Source organism: Thermobia domestica, chromosome 2, assembly GCF_964235325.1.
Source record: "Thermobia domestica chromosome 2, izTheDome1.hap1.1, whole genome shotgun sequence".
Taxonomy (NCBI): Eukaryota; Metazoa; Arthropoda; class Insecta; order Zygentoma; family Lepismatidae; genus Thermobia; species Thermobia domestica.
Window position 1 is genome coordinate 123,693,447 of NC_137455.1, and position 25,261 is coordinate 123,718,707.

General features: G+C 34.7%; 1 protein-coding gene across 4 annotated transcripts in view; it reads right to left on the minus strand.

The window, feature by feature from the left end:
* Positions 1 to 25,261, minus strand: part of Chd1 (chromodomain-helicase-DNA-binding protein 1) — a 120,014-nt gene that overhangs the window by 89,204 nt on the left and 5,549 nt on the right. For all 4 annotated transcript variants that reach the window (XM_081745660.1, XM_081745662.1, XM_081745664.1 and 1 more), the window contains exon 2: positions 6,697 to 6,845. In XM_081745660.1, coding sequence (XP_081601786.1) covers positions 6,697 to 6,845 — 149 coding nt within the window. The remainder of the gene's footprint in view (positions 1 to 6,696; positions 6,846 to 25,261) is intronic.

The following is a 25,261-nucleotide window of genomic DNA, read 5'->3' on the forward strand; positions in this document are numbered from 1 at the left end:
CCTCTCTCCTCCTGAAAGTGTCCCATACAGGGTGTTCAAAAATATAAAAAAAAAGGGCATTTTTTCAGTCACAGTGATTATTAAAAATTGTCATAAAATGGTTAATATGTGCATCAGAGACATGAAACAAACACCATTGGAAAGCTTAAAGACTGCTCTACAAGTTGTGCTATATTCAAAAAACCTGTAAAATAAAAAATAACACTTCAAAAATTCAAATTAAAATTTGAATTTTGAATTTCGCATAGAAAAATCCCTGCAAATTTGTTCAAAATTGTCCAGATTGTAGACTCATATGTGTACTAAAAACACCACAAAAGTTGCATTTTGGGCACTCACTGGGATCCGATTCAAAATTCAACATAAACTAAACACTGCACGATATTGACCATGTGAATATCTGGGTTCAGATCGATAACCACTTGCCTGTAGCTATTTTCCTGTAGCATCAAAGCAATTTATATTCAATTTCATTTGTTTCTTGATGTATTCGTTTGAATTTACACTATTATTCACCCTTCGAGTTATTTAGGGAGGTATTACATTTCCGAATAGTACTCAATACAGGTCATTATTCTTGTTAGTCAGCATGGATGTTTCTAAATTTATATTGGCTACATTGATACAAGTAATTTTCATTCCTTTGTTTCAGGAATGTTGTTACAGAACTTATTATGAAAGGGAGGGATATATTTTTCTCTCTTTCACAATATTTGTATCAAATGTGTTATGAAACACAGTGACACTGCTCACAAAAACTTCACACACTATCAGCACAAACAATTAGTCAATAAATTCTTTTTCCTATTTCAATTATGCAGTTCCACATGTCTGTGATAGCAATCCTGAAACAAAGAAATGAAAAAATATCAATGTAGCCAACATAAATTCAGAAACACCCATATGGACTAACAAGAATAATGACCTGTATTGAGTACTGTCCGGAAACGTAATACCTCCCTAAATAACTCGAAAGGTGTATAATTGTGTAAATTCAAATCAATATATCAAGAAACAAATGAAATTGCATATAAATTCCTTTGATGCTGCAGGGAAATAGCTACAGGCAAGTGGTTATCGATCTGAACCCAGATATTCACATGGTCAATATCGTGCAATGTTTAGTTTATGTTGAATTTTGAATCGGATCCCATTGAATGCCCAAAATGCAACTTTGTGGTGTTTTAGTACACATATGAGTCTACAATCTGGACAATTTTGAACAAATTTGCAGGGATTTTTCTATGCGAAATTCAAAATTCAAATTTGAATTTGAATTTTTGCAGTATTATTTTTTATTTTACAGGTTTTTTTGAATATAGTACAACTTGTAGAGCAGTCTTTAAGCTTTCCAATGGTGTTTGTTTCATGTCTCTAGTGCACATATTAACCATTTTATGACAATTTTTAATAATCAGTGTAACTGAAAAAATGCCCTTTTTTGATATTTTTGAACACCCTGTATGAGGACACTTTCAGGAGGAGAGAGGTAATATTTGGGAATTTTTCATCTCTCATTGTAATAAAGCTGTGCACCAATTTTTACAAAAATCTGAGATGGTCAAGTCTGATGACTTGGTGATTTGACATGGAATGTCCCAAGACTCTTGAGAATAAGTGCCATCTTGGTATTCCTGCATGTTGATTGTTATGGAGAAGTATTCTTTTTATTTCAACAAATGCAGATTTTAATGGCTTGATTTCACTGATTTGTTCCTTAAATATATTTAAATGTATCTTCCTTTGCGAAAGTGAATTTGTATTATGTATAACTTTATTATCACAGTGAAACCTAAATTAATGGTCACCTCACAATCATGAACACCTCTGTAACACGGACAGATCCGGCAAATATATGTGCCATACTAACTGAAGTGCCCGTTCTTCTCATGGGGAGAGTAGCTTTATGGAAAAGATTTCAACCCCTTTCTATCTTATGATATGTATTTTAATGAAAGTGTAATTATATAACCCATAAGATAGGTTTCTTTCGGCATAAATTTTGAACCCTCCTATCCCCTTAGAATACATCCCTTAATCAATGTGACATGACAAAAACTTTGAAGTAACAACTAACTATACTCTAAGATTCACTTCAAAAGGTTACGCAGTTTTTCGTGACGCGATCACGAACAACAGATAATGTCAACGTGGCAAAAATATATAAAATTGCATCTTCGTCCCTTAAAACCAGAATTCTGAAAAATATTGTAGACCTAAATTAATGGTCACTTGTTAGCTTATTTGTAGTGAGAAGGTTATACGAAGATTTTCATCTTCCTAACTTAGCGGACTCATAAAATACTCTATTATCCTCATTTATCTTAAACCTCATATTCTTTAGGACAGGGTGGTAAAAAAAATGTTTTTTATTGAAAAAAAAAACTTTTTTTTATTTAAATAATTTGCTCTATGTATTTATATCACATATGGACAGAAATAATTATGTTTTGTCTTGGTGTTATTATGCAACAACCGGATTATGCTGGAAGGGGTCATAAGCTTAAAGCGGAATCCAAACCGCTCCTAACTTACATCGGAGAGAAACTGTTCTCCATTTGGACTCGAAACCGGGACTAATTGGCCACAAATGCGATACGTCTGCCAACTCACTCACCAAGGACTCCTGATACGCTATACTGATCTTTACATACTTTTAATATATTGTCTAATTGTCAAGAGTCACTTGAGGACACAAAGATAAGCAGTTGCAAAAGTGAAACCATTATACAGAATTACATATGGACAATTTCAAAATATTGTAGAGTACAGAAGTACTAATTGAGTCCAAGTTAGTTCACTACGACTTTTATTAGTCCAAGTTAAAGAAATACAACGACTTAATGTGCATATCGGTAAGAAAAGTGCATAAAGATAAGAATTATTTGAGTCCACTTTGGCTCTGAACCAATTACACATAGATACCGAAAATACTTCAGATTTCAATAAATGCCTCTCGTGGAGTTTGTGACCCCCCCCCCCCCAAAAAAAAAGTATGGTATTTCGATGTATTTTATCAATAGTAAACATTATTAAAACGAAACAATATTAAGAATTTTTCTTTGATTACAATTGCATAACAATAACAACAAACTATAAAAAAATCACAAAAGAAACATTCATAAACTTATATATAAAAAAAAAAAGTTGCTTTTGTAGTATAATCTCGGAGTAATAAATGGGAAATTTACGTCTGAATATAATACGCGGGAGTGGCACGTGATAACCCACAAATGTGTTTTCATCAAGATTTTACGAACACTTACACTTTTACGAACATTTTTCGTTTTCTTGTTTAAACATTTTTTTAAACCAGCCAATCCTGCTTTAGGATACGCCCTTTAATCAAAATGCTGATTGAAACCCAGCTTGAGGTAGATACTAGGTATTAGAAAATTCAATTCAAAGATTTCAGCCATTTTCCCCTGATGAGATCAGAAACAACAGAAACACTGTTTTCAACTCGGAGGAAAAAATAATAGAAAATGAAACTTTCTTCATAAAACGAAAATTTTTAAAAACGCTAGGATGTGTCCGCTTTATATATATATATATATATATATATATATGAGGAATTTCGAAGTTTCATTTCCTTAGCTCCACGAATTTATGTGGTACTACATTTTTGACATGATATTTGAATCCCCTTTACCTCCCCTTGCGTATGTATTAAAATAATAACAATAGTAACTTCCTTCTTATTCATTGTTCTCGTAACAAAAGGAGTTTTCTGTTCAAATCTCATCCTTCTAGATATATTAATGCGGCCTGAATTTTCAGGGAACTACTTTCATTCTTCCATATAACCCTCCTACAGGAGCGGAATTCTCGAGCTTATTTTTAATTAAGAGTTTGTATAACCAATTTCACACCTCCAACTTCAGCAAATCCTTACATTAAGCACTTTCTGAATATATAATGGGAAATTGTTCCTCTTACCTTCTTCAGAAGCAGAATTTTCGCAAACCCTGAAATATGTATTATTTGTATTTAAAACAATTTAAGAGTTTTTATACCAACGTTTACATCTCCAACTCACACAAATACTCACAATGGGCATTTTCTCAACAAAGAAAGAGAATTTGGATATTATAGTAATGACCACTTTATCCTCCTACGGAGTGAAATTTTCCTAAATGTTGGAACACTTTGTTTGTTTTTGTATTATTTCTATTTCAGAATTTATATACCGAATTTTACGTCTCTAAGCAAATATCCACATCTGACACACTGTGAATACATAAAGGAAAATATCAATATTATAGAAATATCCGCTCTTCTCCCTTAGGAGCGGAATTTTCAAAACTGCTTAACCACGTATTCTCTTATTTTCAGTTGAGGATTTATAAACCGAATTTCATACCTCCAATTAAAACGAATATTGGGCAACTTCTGAATAAAGAAAGGGAAATTTGGATGTTATAAAATTGACACCAGATTTTCCCTCTTAAGAGCGGAATTTTCAAAATCGCTGAAAATGCAGTTTCCTTTAATTTCATTAAAGAGTTTGTATACTGAATCATCTCCAACTTAAGCTAATTCCTACATTCAGCACATTGCGAATAAACGAAAAGAAATTTCAATATTACAGGAATTGGCCCTTTTCTCCCTTAGGAGCAGAATTTTCGAAAACATTGAAACACTTATATAAAGCTCATATACCGAATTTCACATCTTCTACTTAAGTGAATCTTCACGTTGGGTACTTGCTCAATAAAGGTAGGCAAATTTGCATATTTTAGAAGCGACACAATTTTCCTCCCAGTTAGGTAGAAAGTTCTTTAAAAATGGCACAAGCTGTTTTTCTTTCAAGAAAAAGAATTGTTTGCTGTGTTAGTTTTAGTAACATACACTGTTCTGTTATGATTCCTGTGGGTTTAGGAATTCGAAGGATACAAGAGAAATAAAGATGTGCCTTCCATGTACACTTCTGATCACAAAAGCGGGACTACCTTCCAGAGACTCCAAAATTGAACGTGGATCATCCTCCCAAGTTTGTTAAAGGCATCTTACTCAAGCAGCGAGGAAAAAACGCCTTAGAGATTTTGGTAAATAAACTGCGACGATTATATCATAGGTTTGAACAAACATCAGATTAAACGTTTGAACAAACAGTTAATCGAAAAAAAAAAAATCATCAAAACTGAGTTCCAAAAAGAACCCAGAATTGTGGTGGACGCAACTTTAGTTAATAATCGTTGGAGAAATTAATATTTTACGAATGAAGAGAAACTCATGCCTGATGAGGGTACAGAAGGAGAGAGAATAGTGTTGGCTAGAAAGTACCTTAAAAATGACACAAGCTGTTTGAAATGAGGAAGAAGAAAGGTTGTTACATTAATTTCCGTAGCATGTATTCTTCTGTTATTATTTCTTGTGGATTTAGGGATCAGGAGGGCACGACAGAAATAAAGATATCTCTTACATGCACCATATTAGATTTGTTTTAAATCCATTTGCGAATTTAGTAATGTTGTCTAAAATCCCTCTTAGAAGCAGAATTTTCGAAAATGCAGAAACAAGTTTTTCCTCATATTCAAGAGTTTATGTACCAAATTTGATATCTCCCACTTAAGTGAATCGTCACATTCGCACTCCGTGAATAAATAAATAGAAATGTCAATATGACTGAAATTACCCTGTTTTCAGCTTAGAAGCTGAATTTTCAGAAACGCTTAAATACGTGTTTCCTTCTTTTTAATTAGAAGTCTACATACCGAATTTCAGGTCTCCACTTAAGCGAATCCTCACATTCGGCACTTTTTGATTAAATAAAAGAAAATTTGAGTATTTTATAAATGTCCCCTTTTGGACCAGAATTTTCAAAAATGCTGAAAGAAATTTTACCTTATTTTCAAGCAAGTTTACACGCTGAGTTTAATCACGGTAATGCCAAAGATTGGTTAGAATGCCAAGGGTTCTTGACGGAAAATCTGAACTCCCTTGCCTCCATTAGAACGGGTATTTTCAAATACCCTTCCTTATTCCTTACTTTCGTGAGAAGAGAGTATGTCATCTAAATTTGACATTATTAACTACAGAATATCACTGGACGCTGATAAGTCACCCACTTCTACACAATAGTGTTGAATACTACATAGAAATTTCACATTTACGGAAACTCTGAGATACTGACACGGACAGTCTTCTTCCTCCAAACGATTTCTGGTCTCCTCCTAACGGACAGGAATTAGTCTCAATTAATACTATTTAGCACAGAAAATACTTTCCGCAATTTGAAAACAAATCTGTGATGCATTACAATAGAAAGAAAATCTCTACCCTTAAAAAAGTCGTAAAACAATCACCTGATGAACCACCACACCGAATGTTGCAACTTTTTTTTTTTTTTTTTTTTTTTTTTTTTTTTTTTTTTTTTTAATGTGATGCACGTTGCTCTTGTATTACCTTTACCCTAAGTACGGCAAATATAGAAATTAACCGATTTTTATAAGGGGATGACACGCGCTTGAGAAGAAAATTACCACATATACAATAATTTTGCAACCCATATGATAACATTCCTCAGTGACACTTGTGCAAATCAGTAAAACAAAATTAAAATCATATTCACTTCAATTAAAAAAAAAAAACTTCATTTAATTCAATAGTCTGAAGAACCAAAATGGCACAGGTAGTCAAAAGCCTTAAACAAACTATTTCAAGGTCACCACATATTATTTTAATCAAACTTACCTGTCAGAACCGGAACCTGAATCTGATCCAGATCTTGAACCAGAACTAGATCCACTTTTAGACTCATTATCTGATTTTTCGGATCCCGATCCAGACGAGTTCTTCTCTGATTCTGACCCTGATTCTTGCCCCGATTCCTCACCTGAAGTCTAAAGAAGGAAAAATGAATGAAATTAAACTATGGAATTCCAGTGAGTTATAGAAAGAAGCACCAAACACACACTTGAATGAAATGTTATAAAGTTTACGGTTCATCTTAAATATAATCGATGATCTTTTCTCAGAATAAAATTTTAAACTCTTGTATTGTTTCGCAATGCTATCCTGAGTTAATCCATTTCTATCTGTAACACACACGGTATTGTATAATTTTCTACTTTTCCCTCCGTAAACAATAAACGAACATTCATTATTCTATTTTATCTTCTGATTGAAAAGAAGCAACAGTACAGTGTCTAAAAATTCACAGTTTATGGCAACATTGCAAACCTATCAACACAAGATCATACCTGCCTGAAGACTTCAGGCAATATATACAGGATCTTCGAGAAAGAATGGTGGTGTTTCGTGGGGCTGCTGTACAAGAGTCGTGATATTTGGATGACAGAGCGAAACACTGTTTTGTTTAGTAACTCAAATAGTTTGTAGCCATGACATGAACGGCTTGCAGGGAGAGCAGGTAGCGCCACGGTGTGGTGATTTTGAAAAACGAGAGGGAGGATCATACCGTTAGATTTTCTTTCTTGTGACCTTGTAAATCGCACTGTAAATCGCAAATCAAAGACACTGTAAATCGTGTTAAAATCGATTATTTTGACCACCTAAACATAAGGATCAACGAGGAAACTGTCACTGTTACGCCAGACACAATCGACATGGTTTGATGTGAAACTGATTATCGCTTACACTGTGTCGCACTGTGAATAGTGCACACACACACAAACATATTGATATACAAACGTACTTACCATGTTTTTTGTCACAGTATAGTGAATTCTCGTAACATTTTGTTTTTGCACTCAATAAACTCGTTGAGCCGCCTAACAGAGTAGTGTACCCAAGTGCCATCACTCCACCCAAGTGCCATCACTCCTGCTCATCAGGCTCACGAAATCCCACCATTCTTTCTCGAAGATACGTATATTTAATTCGGTATTCTGGCAAAATTTAATAAAGCACACAGAAGTTAGGAAAGGAACAGCACTTCTCTCCGTAGGAGTTTAGTGGTGGACAAACATCATGTGGATGGGACTTCTCGAAAATCTCATTTTCCTCCCACATTCTTCATTCCACCAATATAATCCATCTTATTATCGTTGTCTCCCTTAACCTCGATGCATAATTGTGGGACATTAAAATTAATAAAATAAAAACAAATACAGAAAGATATGGCTACAACCCATAACACTGACATAAATTCACCTTGTTAAAAAGATTTCGGTATTCTTATATAAATTAGTTCATAACGTTCTTTCAAAGTTACTTTTAATTCTGAACATGTGTGCGTTTCTCGTTGAGCTTCAAATACGTGTGCAAAAACTAAAAGCATTTTTTTTTTTTTTAATGCACTCTTACTTCACATTGTGAAGTTTCTTAAAAAATAATAAATCGTCGTATCCCTCATGTTTATGATTGAAACTGACAAAAGATAAGGAGGTGAATTCATCTGCATCTTTGTATTTCAGACAAACTGAGTACTTTCATAAAATTTGCAATTATTTATTATATGACTGAAGAATGAAATATTCTTACACTCAAGATGTCCTTCACTCGCATTTTTGTGCGCGATACTTGCAGTTCTAACTTTATAACAATAGCATCATCAAACTGACTGAGAGCAACATAAAAGCTTACACCAACAAATCTAAAATCATTAACCAGAATGGTGACAATTTTATTGCCTCGTATATTCTGGAGTTCAATACAATACAATTATTATATGTTAGATTTTATTATGCACCAACCTTGTAACATTAATTTCTAAGAGACGATGTCTGTCTCACCTTAGGACGAGTGTATTCTTCCAAATTCAATAATTAAAAATTCTTTAATCTTCGCTGAATTACACAGTTCCAGATGATGACATACATTTTTTTCTGGTGTGCTTGGACACATATTCTTCCTCAAGATTACGAAGTTATTCATTTAAATTATTTCCTCTTTTTAATACAACGGAATTTCAGTTTACTGCATTCAAAACTTAGCTTTCTTTATGGCCTTAGAAATTTCAACATTGATTGTGGCAGACAAAAAAATTCCCATTGGATTTTACATCCAGTCCCAAATGTTGCTACCTACCTTCCTAAAATTCATCTATTATCTTCCCATCGTAATCTTAACCTACCCATTGCTTTCTCTCCGTTTTCTCGTGTACTCACAAGTATCTTCCATACAAGCGAAGTGTTCTACCTATCTCGACGTCTCATTCTAATTCGGTTGTACATTATTATAGAAAGTTACTTTCAATTCTCTCATTTTTTTTTCGTACCTGCTAGCTGTGAATAATTTCCCCTACACCTAGGTATTGATAAAACATTACTCTGAAATAACCCCTAAGATAGTGCGACCAACTTTTCGTCCATACAGTATGAAGACTTAGGGGGAAACAAAGTTTCTAAAGCTAAACTCCCTTGCACAAGCTCTGTGTTTACTTTTCATTTCCTCGGTAACAGTTGCGACGATGTAAGATTCTGCATCCTCATTAACTTTTCTTCTTACTCTCCTCTTTACGAAGATACATTTTTACATTCCCTGCTTCATTATGGCAGTCCCATGCACGCTTTAACTGTTTTTTTTTATTATTATTATTTTAATACTATGCTTTTTTAATACTTGTATTAAAAACAAAAAATGTTTGCATATACAGGGTGTTCGGCACTAACACTACCAATTTAAAAAACTTATATAACCAAGAAGTAATAAGTATATTTCAATTTTTTAAGCCAAAGCAACTTAAGTTTTTATGCTGATCGGTAAATCTCTACGAGTGCACCACGTGCTGCCCTACAAACGTCCACACTAAAGTCTATCTCACGCCATGTGTTCTCAGGTATCTGTAAAGTGATGGTTTTACAAGGACCAACAATCTTTCGACGCAAATCAATCAAATCCGATACTGGAGTTCTATAAACATGTCTGTTTATGTATTCCCAAAGGTAAAAATCCAATGGGAAAGATCAGGAGCACGACGTCTGATTTAATGATCACTGAAGACTTGATTTAAGCGATCCCTCATATAATCTGAATAATGTTTATACGGTATGAGACTTAAATGTTGCTAGCATAAAAACTTCGAGTTGTTTTGTCTGAAAAAAAAAAAAAAAAATGAAATAAACTTATTACTTGCTGAGTTATAAAAGTATTTTTATTGGTAGTGTTCGTGCCGAACACGCTGTATTTAGGATCTTTGTTTAAAGTAGCACTAAGTCGATACTAAATCTGTACTCAACTGAAACCTAAATATAACAAAACTAAAAATACAGTGGCACAGAATAGACTAACATATTTCAAAACTGAATATTGCGAAGGCGAGGTAGTTTGGAAACAAAAATGAAATCTGAGTTTTACGTCCCACGCTTATGCCGGTTAGGCTAAAGGAGACGGTGATGATGAGTAATGAATGAAATGGTGAAATGAAGGAAGTGGGAGGAAGCGAGAGAACCCCGAGGAAACCCACGCACACGGTGTTTGCCCACCACAAAGTTCACTTGGCGGAGGCTGGGATCGAACCCGGGACCCAAAGCACCAGAGGTGAGATAGCTTGGAGTGGGTTGAAGGTGGGGAATGGGAATGGCTAGGATGCCATTTCATAATAATAATAAAAACTGCAGTAGTTACGATGGAGTTTTGAAGCAGATGTCAACTGACAACGAAATGCCTGAACAATCGCTACATTTTTATAACTTACTTCGTTTAGTAACAAATACGAACATAGAAAATACGTTCAATGTTTCAACGATGTTCATTGTAACTATCATGGTATTTTATCCTCATCCAATTTCCCTGCAACACACTCACAGTTTTCGTGCCTGTTTGAAATATGTGAATCGGCTCCGTGCCTACATGTATTCTGACTATCATTTGAAAAATATGTACTTTAAAACAACTTCAAGCTTCTGAACCAGCTATACAAACTTTCCGTAGGTTATATCTAATTCTCATCTTCTGATTCTGATTATCTGATACCTTCATTTGAATCTGATACAACGTTGAAGGAATTGCAAGCCTTCTTTGAGGCTAATGGAAAGCACAACCGATTAAACTGACAATTACAAATGACAAGTTCATGATTTGTTATTGAATGTGTCTCACCGAAGCTGCGCTGAGACAGCAATGTGTCATTGTCACCAACATATTCGTTTTTCAAAATTATATTATATTTTATTTTATTTTATTGCAACGACTCATCAAAGCTGTATTATTATAACCCGAGATTTCTTTTTCACCTTTGTTCTGCTGCAGTGACCGCTCATTTATTATTTTACATTCTATTCAATCCAACAGTGAAAACATATTTTTTACGAGTCATACTTTACGCTATGCATATCGAAATTACACTTTCAGAATATGTATTTAGAAGGTCTATTGCCATCAACAAAATCTTAAAAGGTACGAATCACAAAAATAATACGAAACTTTATTATTATTGTTGTTGTTATTATTATTAATGTATTGCTCTACTATTTATTACTTGTGATCATCAGGTTCTCGTTGTTTCCGTAAACACAATTCCAGTATTCACCATAAATGTAGTCTCAGCTATATAGTGCTCTGCATTATGACAGGACATTTTTTTTTTTTTTTTTAATCTGCATAATCTAGTAGCATGTTTATATCCATGTATACAAGCAGATTATACGGAATACACAATGTTTGATCCTTTTCGCTACCTTCATTAATTCTCCACAAATTTACTTTCATTAAATTGAATATTCTTACTATATAATAATTAATGGAGTCTTGATCACTCACAAGACAAGTTCAGTAATACTTGGCTGCATGTACTACTTCAAATAAAGATAAGGTAACTGAAGACAACGAACGAAACGTCATGCTGAAGTATCATACTACAGAGCAATGAGCTCAATTTTAACGCAGCTTTTTCTGAAGGATTTTGTATTTTATTTATTCACTTTTAAGTAAAGAGTAAGATTGAAAAATTGTTCCCCCTCTTTCAATAACGCAAATAATTTAATTTGTAGCTTAATGAATGTGATCTTGTTAAGCTGACAGAACTATCTGAACAGTAAATTACGTTCAGATGTTCATGCTGAAACATTATTTATGTACAGTATTCATAACAGTACGTACCTGTATAATTTATTTTGCCTGTGTAATTTCGGAAGAAATAGGCTAATAGAGAAAAAATTAATTCTCTACATGTTACGAAAGCTATACCAAAATTTTATTTTGGTTAGTAACTCCTTGCCTCCTGATAGTGTTACTAAGACTTAATGCGAATAATATATGCACCTTTTTAAGTCATTAATATGTTTATGAATTAGAAATCTATTATACGATACAAATACAATAATATATTTGAAGGAACTTCTTTAGAAATAATCTTCATTTTAAACATGGTAAAAAAAAAGACTAATAATTTTTTAAAAAAGTAAATGATACACGGCTCAAGAATACCGTCATTCAGTATAAAAAGGTAATCTTCACAACAATATGCGTAACCCTTAATTTACAAATCCTCCAACAAGGAACCTAACTGAATATTGTTTATAATTGGTTATCGAGCATATGGAACACATTACGATTCTAATTACTCTAACTCACTAATGTCCCTTGCATGTGCTATAGCCGATATTTCAAGTGCTTCCTTCGGGCACTAATCTTCAGAGCTGAGGCTTAGAATTTTTCTATGCTGATCTTCACATTGTTAGTAACGTATTTATAATATGGTGTAATTTGATTAATGGATTAACCTGTTTCTGTACTTTTTAGAATCTTATCCTTGTAATCTACTACGATGAATACTGTTATGTCTCCCCGTAATAGATTACCTACAGGAGAAACGTTACAAACTGACCTGAATTTACAGTACAATGTCATGCTTTTATCGAGTGTGTAATATGTAATGTGCAAAAATCGAGCTAATCGTTACAAGAGAAGAAAAATATACTAGAAACAAAAACTTGTGAAAAACATGTACAATTATAACACACAAAGAGTGAAAAGGTGACTGACTGGACCGGAACTTGAACCCGGGACCTCCGACATATCGTGTCGTTGCGTTGACCACTATGCAACCCAATCCGCTTTCCAAAAGAGCCAACCACACTCACTTTCGAGGTCGGTGCTCTCATCTTGGACCACATGGGTTGTACTACAGACATCTCCCGTGATTGGACAATCCTGTGTCCATATACCGAGCACCTTATGACTATTGTGATTTCACATATACTAATGAAAGGAGTAAACAACCGATTCTTTTCACACCAAAATCCTCTAAAAATGCGAATTCTATAACACACAGAGAAAAAGTAACTGACTGGACCGGAACTCCAACTCGGGACCTCCGGCATACCGTGCTGATGCGTTAACCACTACGGTATAGCGGAGGTCCCGAGTTGGAGTGGCCATGCTTCTGTGCAGTGCTCAATATATAATATGCCAAATTGCTAAACGCAACAAGAAAAACCAATTACAATGCTAAAATAAAATTGCGAAGTGAGCTGATTTGGTATCTTTGTCATATGTGTTGTGAAAACGTACCACTTCGGTTTACAATATCTCCAGGAAGCTATGGAGAAATTGTAAAACGAAATTGCAGTGATTTCAAGTATCATTTATAAACTACTTATACGTATATGCTAATACAAGAAAGAAACGACCGAGTATTTACATACCAGAATCCTCTATATGTGCGAATTCTTATAACACACAAAGCGTGAATAAGTGACTGACTGGACCGGGATTCAAACTCGGGACCTCCGCTATACCGTAGTGGTTAACGCATCAGCACGGTATGCCGGAGGTCCCGAGTTGGAGTTCCGGTCCAGTCAGTTACTTTTTCTCTGTGTGTTATAGAATTCGCATTTTTAGAGGATTTTGGTGTGAAAAGAATCGGTTGTTTACTCCTTTCATTAGTATATGTGAAATCACAATAGTCATAAGGTGCTCGGTATATGGACACAGGATTGTCCAATCACGGGAGATGTCTGTAGTACAACCCATGTGGTCCAAGATGAGAGCACCGACCTCGAAAGTGAGTGTGGTTGGCTCTTTTGGAAAGCGGATTGGGTTGCATAGTGGTCAACGCAACGACACGATATGTCGGAGGTCCCGGGTTCAAGTTCCGGTCCAGTCAGTCACCTTTTCACTCTTTGTGTGTTATAATTGTACATGTTTTTCACAAGTTTTTGTTTCTAGTATATTTTTCTTCTCTTGTAACGATTAGCTCGATTTTTGCATATTACATATTACACACTCGATAAAAGCATGACATTGTACTGTAAATTCAGGTCAGTTTGTAACGTTTCTCCTGTAGGTAATCTATTACGGGGACACATAACAGTATTCATCGTAGTAGATTACAAGGATAAGATTCTAAAAAGTACAGAAACAGGTTTGAGTAGTAGTTAATCCATTAATCAAATTACACCATATTATAAATACGTTACTAACAATGTGAAGATCAGCATAGAAAAATTCTAAGCCTCAGCTCTGAAGATCGGATATGCATTACAGTGACCTTTGAAGTATCTACTTTATTAACTTTATGAGTACGTTTTGCGATATTATTAGTATACAGCTACAAAATCAGAAATGGTAAAGTACATTGCGGAGATCATATAGCGTGGGGACTGGGCATACGCCCAATTGCCCCACCCACAAGACGGTCCTGACTATTCAGACTGAAACTTTTCAGAACCTGTAAAACATTATCCACAGATACACCTATTCGGTATTTAGCACCAGCTCTTCCAGAAAGGTAGTGCGTCAAAGTCCGCAAACGATTTTGCTTGATCACGACCTCGAAATCAAGTAGGTTTGTTGTTAGTACATTAAATCTGCGAGACCCCTGGTCAGTGTATCAAGACACTACCGGATCCTTGGCCAATGCGGTAAAATTCTATCAAAACAAAGCACATCAACACAGTGAACAAGGCAATGTGATAAAAATATATATAAAAACACAATCAGGCAACGTTTCAACATATCTATCTTCATCAGACTTCCATACCTTCTATTGTTTTATTTAGTTTGGCATGGAAACAAGGTCTGATAGTTTCCAAATTTTACCACTGCGTGAAAGTCAGAGAGTATGTCTACCTAGTGCAGAATATGAGTTATTCTGGTTTAAAATTTTAAAAAATAAGTGAATACTAGTTAGAATTCACAAATATTTTGTATCAATTTACAGTGTCCACTGAAACTTGTTACAGAGTACCAGGGAATAGCGACACTCAGTTCACGAACTACTGGTTTAAACTGAACTCAGCCAGCAGCAATTACTATGTAAGAAGAACGTGAGAAAGATGAATTCATTGGAGTTCAACTGTTTGGCATAGCCTAACATCCAATTACTTAAAAATGAGGAAGAGTAAACGATTTAACTAATTTTAATATCAGTTTAGTAGCGTCTATATATCTTTAAAAAATGTCTTTAAAATGCTGAGATTATTCGTTCTTTGATGTTTGGGAAATCACCACATACAAACTGTGGCTCCTGAAGAAACGAAGAAGGAAATACATCATAAAATCAAAAACTAAATCAAGAACAGCGGAAAAGTTTCAAAAAGTCACACACACACACACACACACACACAAAAAAAAAAAAAAAAAAAAAAAGTGGTATTCGAACCATGTTTAAAAGAATTGAATCCCAACATAAAGAAACAACACGCATAGCTATCAAGACAACTACAGAATTAGCTTTCAGTTGTATATTGCTAGATAAGGAACTCCTTAACAAGATTTCTTTGTTTTTGGTCAAAAACAATGTTTCTTTTAACTACAAAGTTCTCGTATTTGCCACGGTAATAGTTTGTTCTGAAAGTAACAAGTTACAAAATAGGATACGAATATTGCAAACAGCAAAAGCGAAGTGTGTTGGGAATGCTTCAATACTCCCTTCCCCCTTCGATGTGTAGTCGCCAAACTTTCTTTTCTAAGAAACTTAGAAAAGTTCACGCGCGCAATTAAATTCTGGAAAAGTATACAATTACTACTTTCAGACCTAATTATTACAATAGAGAATACATTTTGTAATGAGCATATTACGCTAAAACCGTTATGCAGTATCCGGACCGTCTCTTTTACATCCCCTCCCCCCACTTCCCATATAAGCAGCAAGATCGTATTTATTAAACATTGAACTGAATATTTTGTCTTCAAGGGCCTATCAGGTGTGCCATAAGGACCAAACTGTGTCACGTGATCAGGTCACAAGTCACGTTGCGTGCTAAATAAAGTCTGGAGTTTCCAAATGAGATATTTTAAGCGCGTAACCTCCGCGTGGGGTGCCCTGGGTAATTCGCAACGCATGTACTTTATCATTATTACTGATTGTACTCAAACAACTTGATTTTTTATCCATATTTACCTTATATTCTATACATCCTTTTAAGCTCTTCATTATGTCTTTTCAATCAGCTTTCAACCGTCCACCTCCTTATTATAGTTTTTGAGATATCTGGACAACTTCACTTTTTTCATTGCTTTTCCATTGACATTAATGTTAATCTTTTGTGCTTTTTGACTATGTTCCATCCTTATTAGGACAATTTGCTTTTGGAATATAGACTACATAAACTCTTCTACTTTTGAGCTGAATTTCAGCCACCTCCCCCAAAGCTTGTTTACATCATTGCAACCGGATAGGCGCTTTCAATACTGAAAGATATTGATGATCCTGACTAAGAAATTTTACAAGATTACCAGAAAATTCGTTATCATCAATTACAAAAATGAATAATTATTCAAGTACAAATACACTCTTGTAGTTCCTATATTCCTTACTTTCATGAATTAAGTATGTTTAAGGTCAACATGTAGGTTTCAGGCTAAATTTGAAGCAAAATTATACACGCAATTACAACATACCGATGCATGCCTTCACAACTGAGTTAAGTCTTCATTGTGCTTATTCGAGAAGAAAAAATCAGTGATGTCAGACAATTTTTCTAAATTATCTCCAATTTTATGACTTGTCAAAAATTTCCTTCTCATAGATATTTTACCTTTGCTTTTGAGCTTCGTAACGATAATATTGTTCTTATAAAATACCGGTACGTATTATTCAAGCTCGCTCTTCCAAACAGTAATGTGGGAATATAATTGATGTTAACATCTATATTTAAAATTACTCCATTCTTATTATTATATATGCCATTTAATGTTGCTTTGAAAATACTAACCCTGGATTTATTCCATACGTTTGCAGAATTGTATACTGGTGACTGAATATATTTATAAAAAACAGTCACTGGAAAATAAATTTCCGCACCATGTTTAGTATAGATAAGAACACCAATCAACCTTGTTGCTTTGACGTTTTGTTCGTTTTATGCCACGCACAAGAAACGCTGAGCCCGTCACTGAAACTGTCGCATTGAGTCAAATTTGGACATGTCAAGTTCGTTTACTTCAAAGTCTTCTTAAAGTATGTTAGTACTTTAGTTTGATATAAGTACCGGAATATATACGAACCTGACAACATATAAATCTGTGTGTAACATTTTCTATACATTTCTCGAAAAATTTTACGGTGACCACACTGAATCCTTATTTCAATAACCGCCAAATCCTATTTCGCATCTCACGCTTAAACGAGATCTTCAGTATCCACCACCTTACTAAAAACCTACTAACTGCGTAATTTTCTAGTTAAGTACAACATAGAACCCAGTAAGATATTAAATATTTTTGAGGTCTCCTTTCTTGCTCAGTAGCTTAGATTTATTCTTTTGACAACTAAAACACATCTGTAATAAACTTTTTCTCTGAATATTAAGCAACTACGCAGAGACTGCAAATCAGAAAAGTTTGAAGGATGTTGCATCAGTGGGTTTGGAACTAATAAGCATCCTAAAGGAGTTTTCAAGCTGAAAAACACCGATCACTACATAAAATAATAATAATGCTCCACGATGAAAGAAGGCATGTCAGCCTTGAGTAGTATGTTCGTGACTGTACAAGGGTTGAATTTTCAACGTTTCCTATATTATCCATAGTCTATATTTCAATTTAGAATCATCTCGAACGTATAGTTTAATTATGATTAAATGAATTTACTTTAATCTCCTCTAGTGGAAAATCAACATTTACATGACTTGACAGACAAAAAAAAAAAAAGTACACTTCCTCGCCATCAACTTTCAAAGGCACTTTCACGTATTACCTTTAAACACAGTGACTCGAAAAAGTACTCGTACGGTGCCAGATTTCGTATAATTTCAACAGTACTATTCATATCAAGGATGTAAAGTCAGTGATAAAATTACGTATATTAGTGTATAAATCTATGAAAACATTAACGAAGTGATTTTCAAATAAAATCTATTTTCAAAAATTGTATGTGGAAAAAGTATTCCTACAGTTGACATATTCGAGAAAGTAGTAGTAGTAGTAATAACATCACTTTTCAATTGATTAGTACTTTGCAGCGTTCCTTTTAGTAGTTATAATTGCCTGAAGTCTTTTGTAAATGTGAACGTCAACGTTTGCTGTATTTTTAGGTGAAATATTATCACTTTGTTTCAATAAAGCACTTTAGGGAACTGCTTTTTTAGAAGTAAGTCTGTATCTTTTTTTTTTCAAAAACTTCCCATAAATGCTCTATGGGATTGAAAAGGAGTTTTACGACCCGCGGTTATGTCGCTTAGGCTAAATGAATAAAATGGTGGAATGTAAAGTGGGAGGAAACGGAAGAACTCCAAGAAAACCCACAAGCGCGGTGTTTGTCCACCACAAAGTCCACACGGTGCAGCTGGGATCGAACCAGGGACCCCAAGCACCGGAGGTGAACACACTACCACTGAGCCATCGCGCCCCCTCTATGGGATTGATATCTGGCCAAAACGTGTGTGTGTGAACTTGTTTGGGTACAATATTATTCCCTGTTCAGCGTAAGCTCTAAACTCCGATAAACAAAATATTTGTATTCTTCCGCTTGTCACAAATACGATTGGCTAGTGATGTATCACTTCCACTCCCCACGGGGAGGAGCAAATTATACACGTGAATTTTGAAAATACCGTCTCGCGTTGACCAGATACTTATAGCAGCAGCAGAAAAAGAAAAAAACTCGAAGGATTTTAAAAATATTTGAATTTCGCTGGTAAACAATTGTTGCTTATGAATAAAGGTTTGCCTTGTTGGTGTTTCACCACAACACGTGCGGAACCGGGATTCATACTAGAAGTCTTTCAGACTTGAAGGCAGAACACGCGTCCACAGTTGAATTGACGCCATAATTACTGCGCATGCGTAGTGTTTATTTGTATTGTTTCATAAACCATACTCGATTGCAGTATTATTAGATAATCCCTATTATATTTTTGTCATTTATAATAATGTAGCAGTTTTTTATGGAGCTTCACAGTAAAAGTAATAATCAAATCACATGAACTATTTTGCGGAAGAGTACAAGCGTCGGTAGGAAAATAGCAAATCAGCGAGATTTAGTTTCACGTGGCTTAGTTTATCACAGTTTAGAGCTTACGCCGAACAGGGTTTAGTGCCCACATCCTAGTATTATGTGTGGTATGTTTTGGATTCTTATCGTGCAAACTACGAAGTCAGTATAGGGATCCAATTTTGCAGTTCTTTCCCGAAGGTTGCTATTTAAAATATTGATATAATTTCTTTGGTTCACCGTTCCTTCTACAAAACACAAATTCCCCACACCAACAACTCATTGACTGCTAAACAAGCATAGCTCCTCCAGCATATTTCACTATGGGAGTGCGATTTTTGGGATCGATTTCTGTTCCCATTATTCATATATTTTTTCTCCTATTTACCCCAAACAAGTTGTACTCAACTCTCGTCGATGAAAATAAGCGTTTCAAATATCAAAGGGCTTATTTACACCCTTCAGAGCGAATTCTAGGTGCTACTTGCTATTACCTGTTAATTCCCCGTTTTGTTTCTTGAAATACAGCAATTATAGCATGCTGTCTCTGCACCTCATTTGCAGTCTTACGGACACTTATCTTTGAATTATTTTTGATAGTATGCACTTTTATGTCCTTGTATCTATTTATAGTTCTGGGCGACGTTCGTTTTTAATTGACTTCGTAATGCTTAACCTACCTAATAACAACTGCACCATTGAGGAAAGTCATTCCATGATTTTAGATATTTCAGACACCGTTTTAGTCTACTTGTGAACCCTGCTGATAATTTTTCTTTCATCCTCCGTTCTTTTCCTTTGTGTCCCATTTTACCTTTTTCTAAATGTTTGTGGTGAACGGAGACTGAGCAATAGGTTGATACTTCTGTCAGCAACCTTCTCAAGCATCAATGCAAGAGTAATCACACTAACAGTGCCTGGCAGGTAACTTTACTACGTAGAGAATTACGGTGTACGAATACTTTTTCGACGGCGTAAGCCGTGAAACCAGCAAACTACACTGAATAGGTGGCACAACTGGTGAACTAATGACGCAAGATAGTGTGAACATAAATGCATAGGGTTTATATGTATGACATTTATCATATCAACTTAATTTACTCGTTAAACAATCGCAAACAAGCACTCACTCTTAAAAAATAGTAACTGTACGAATACTTTTTCGAGTCACTGTACATTCCAAGTTTCCCACTCAAATTAAATGATGAAATCCAAGGCTTTTCCATAGTCGAAAAGTATAAAAGTAACCTTTACTGGCCACACAACGAAATTTAACCCCCCCCCCTCCCAGATTTTCAAGGTTTGAAACCAAATTCACGGCGTATGGTTTCACGGATGAGTGGGCATCATTGCATACTTTACCATTCAAAACATGTTAAAAACATGTAGCCACGTTCAAAAAATGCATTCAGGTAACTAGTAAAACATGTAATCATCGAGCGGGCACTTCCGATTAATACACTTCCAAGTACCCTTGCGTACTTGTGAATAACTTTCCAGCTACAGTAAATCCTGCAACTTAGTCTCATTTCTGTGGAGTGTGCAACATATTGACGTGTAGAGTGTAACTACCTATCTTGAACTTGGTTGCATTGAACTGTATTCCTATTCTAATATCAAATTCTCCTCTGTATGCTATCGAACACAATATGTTTTAATTTGACCATTGAAGGTAACTAACTAACTAACTAACTAACTAAAAAAAAAAAAAAAAAAAAAAAAAAAAAAAAAAAAAAAAGCGGCTGTGGCTTTATTTCTGTATTACTGTCGGTAACAGGCAATCATCATTAAGCATTCCCACTCATATTTAACATTAAAAAACGCTTGGTAATCCAGTTTGGACGAATTAATTGCACTGACCATGCCTTTTGTTTGTCACATGTTAGAAAATTTTTCTTTCCAGAAATCTGAGAAAAAAAAAAAAAAAAAAAAGTGAAGCCAAATGACGATTGGATTCATGTTGCAAAGTGTAAAACAGAAAAATAACTTCATTCCGTTGTTTACAAGTCACAACTTATTGTGAATGTAGCAGTTTGCAAATCATCAACTACAGGCCGCATTCGTACTTTGCCACTTAAAGAGAAATTGGATGTTAAGAACAATTCCTTCAACCAGGGTTTGATTTTTTTTTTTTTTGAAAAAAACCAACCCACATAGGCCCGTATGGGTTTTTTCGAAATATTTCAAGATTGTCGTTGTCACAATTTGCAACGATATTCAATTCACTGTTGTTTTAAAAAAATGGTCGCCATTTTGAAATTTTAAATTGGATCGCCGAGAAAATCTATACGGCATATTTAGAATGTCTCTTGCTTCTACCCTCAAAATTTCAACTTAAAAACCGAAAATTGCACCTTGTATTGTGTATGGTACAGGCAGACAAACAAACAAATGTAGATCGAGTTGTCCCAGGAGCCTCAGTGACGTTCGCCAAATATAAACACCAAATATATTAATTTAAAACAAAGATGTAACTTTCACAATGCCTTACGAAATAAATACCTTCCAGCGTAAAATAAATAGTTTTATTGTTGAAGTTCACTTCTGAAACTTTGTGCGTTCAATTACGGGAATTTCCCAAGCACTTGTTGCAAGACGGTCCTTTCCCAAAAATCAATTCAAACAATTAAAGATATTATTCATATTTTGTGAAGTAAATGTTTCAAAATATCTTACATGAAATTAAATATGTTTCAGTGTAAAATGCTTTGTGCGTTCAATTACGAGAATTTCCCGATGATCTGTTTCACGATGAGTTTTTCCCGAAAATGCAGCTTTCCTTACCGCACATCGGAACTTCCACTAGTACTAATTTCTACATTCTAGGTCACTATATTCTCAAATTTTATTATTGCATTTTGTTTCACAATAATTTTTAAAGTATAAAATTGCATATGAAGGGCAAGGGGAAAAAACAAGGAATGTCCATATATGTGCTTTATCGGGTGCTTTGTCCTATCTGTTGGTGACTCTTGGTATTATTTGACTGTACATGCCATGTATGCGTAGATGTAGAAATGTCCATTTAAAAAGGGGCAAAAGATTTTAGTAGCCCTATTCTTTTTACGCGGTTCTTAATATTAAAACGCCGTTTTCTTGGAAATGCAGTTTTGTGACAACACACACACATACAACAAACAAAACAAACAAAAAAAAAACTAGTTTCTTCCGGCTGGGCCCACTTGCGCAAACTCTGCATTCAACTGACTATTCCATCTGCAACTATCACACGTTGAAGAGAGGTGGAGGGGGGAGATCTGCCACAGCGATTTGTAGCTAATTAGCATTAGTGTGAATGACAAACTAAAGCAGATATTTTTTTTTTTTTTTTTTTTTACATTCGATGTCTATACTGAAGAAAAATATTACCATATATACATATAATACACACTAATATGTCGGTACGGTAACAATTAGTTCCTGCGTTACAAATGGGTATATTAAACATTATAATAGTCTTGGCTCCAAAATAATCTACTTTTCTGTAGGTTGGCTACATTACAACGAACCCGATGGTGGTTAATAGATAGGCTGCACTAACATTTCTTGTACTCTATTAATGCAACTATCCCTGTATGTCTTCTCCAGAAACACCTTGCTTTAAACGGATGGCTTACACAGAAACGAATCAACCTACAAAGCTGAACAACTGTAATTACTAGATGCATTTAACTTTAAATGTATTCAATATTTTTTTCTTAATATTCTCGAATAAACTAAAATTTATCCTCTCAATGTTGATAGCTTGTATTTTTGATGGTTGATATGTTTCCACTTAACTACATCCATATATATACACAACGCCATTACAACCATGTAGTGGCTGCTACAAATCTACTTCTTCCCCAGGTCCTAAATAATGCTGGGCTATCTAGTGATCTTTAGTCATCCCTTGATTATATGAGAGTCGTTAGCAATAAATGTCCACTCAATTCTCTGAATTCAGTTTTGTAATCACAAGACATTTCTGCATCCTTTAACAGTGTAAGGTGACATCTCCCAGAACACTGAATTTGTACCAGTGATTTTATGAACACGTCAAAAATATGCCAGTGAATCAGGATTGTAACGTTTTTTTGTTTGTTTGTTTGTTTGTTCTGTTTGTTTTTTTTTAAAAAAACCAAGTAGGTTTCATTAAAGTTTGCACACATATTTAGTCAAATTCCTAATTAAAATACAAATTAAGCATTCATTTTTATTATATACATGAAGTATGAAACTCCTTTGTGGGACCACAGTGGCTCACTTCTGGCCCGCGTTTCTGGGTCGATACCAACTCCCGCCAAGTGGATTTTATGATTGACAAACATCATGTGCATAGGTGCTTTTCCGTTTCCTTCCACTTTCGTCATGCCATCATCATCGCAGTCTCTCAGCATGGGTGCATAATCATGATACATTGAACTAAAAATAAAGAAAAAATGCTCACAAAGGAATTCGTGTTTTGTCGAACGCACTTTGCACTGTTTGACACTTCGATTTCGATTTCTAGAAAGAAGGAAGTACATGTTTTTGTAATAGAATACCAAAGAGGTGGGTAACTATATGTAATATGAAACAGGAGTAAAATCCCCTACTATTGTCAGGATTCAAATTCCTGAGCCAGCCGTCCTGAATGAAGACTCGTTTAATTTCCTCTCAACACGTCAGGCAAATATTGGAATAATACGTCAAATTGAAGTATCACATTATATAATGCTTCATTAAATGGAGTTTTTAAAGATCTAAATCGTTGGAAATGGATTATCTTTTTTATATTCTCATTTTCAGTTGCCAATCTGTTTTCTTACAATAGATTTTAGGCATAAAGGACCTTTGTAACATAAGATAATTGTACTAAAAGTCACATTCTGCACCAGAAACGCAAGAAGATTTCGGAGTTTCCCGAGCTGATTTCCATTCGTGTTCAGACGACAGAGGTATCTTTAATAATTTCCATGTATTACGTGAAGCGTTTTCGATCCGTAATTAACTGATACATGCAGAAAGATATGTTATTACTTGTTTGTACTAATACGTGAGTATATGCTACAGACACGAAGGGAATGTAGCCGTACTACTTTTTTTATTCCAGACTAGCTGAAATGTCCGTTCTTTGCATGGGGAAGTTTTCGGAAAATATTTAGCCTCTCCCACTTAGCATACTCATATCAGAGAAAGTATAACAAGAACTCCGTAAGATATTACACTTTGCATAATTGCTGATTCCCCTTCTTTGGAATAGACCCTTTACTCGATTAAAAAAAAAAAAAAAAAAAGTTCAAGCCAGGTACTACAGTCCAAAATTTATTTCAAACTGTTCAACCGTTACCTTATGATGCGACCATAAACAGGCAACATCGCTTTCAATGTGAAGAAAGGAATTATAGAAATACTCCTTCCCTTAAAAGTTTTCAAAACCTCTGGGACACGTGTCCACCTATTTTTAATGATGAAGTCATGTACAGTGTTTCATCTTCGTTAACTTGGCGTACTCGTGACTACTTTTTTACACATATTTTGAACCTCCTTTATCCCCCTTCCCCAGGATGCGCCCTTGATCAAATATAATAAAAAAAAAAAACATCTAAAAGTATGTACTATGTTCAATAATTCATTTCAAACCGCCGAACCGTTTCTGCGTTCACAAAGAGATACGTAAAGAAAATTCATCTTCCTAACTTGACAGGATCCTGAGATATTCGATTTATCGCAGACCTTGGCCCTCCGTCCCCCCAACCTCCATTAAAAAAAAAAAAAAAAAAAAAAACGTCAATGTAACATGATAGAACTTCAGGTACCTATTAACTAACTACACTCAAAACTTCATTTCAAATGGTTTATTCGTTTCCCCGTGATGCAATCAAACTAGATTCTTTCCATACAACAGATTTACAGTTGAGTGCTGTCACAGTGAATTTTTGATTAAACGCAAACAAAATTCGTTATGTATAATCCCCGAACATTTTTTTTTTTTTTTTCAATAGTAATCGGTTC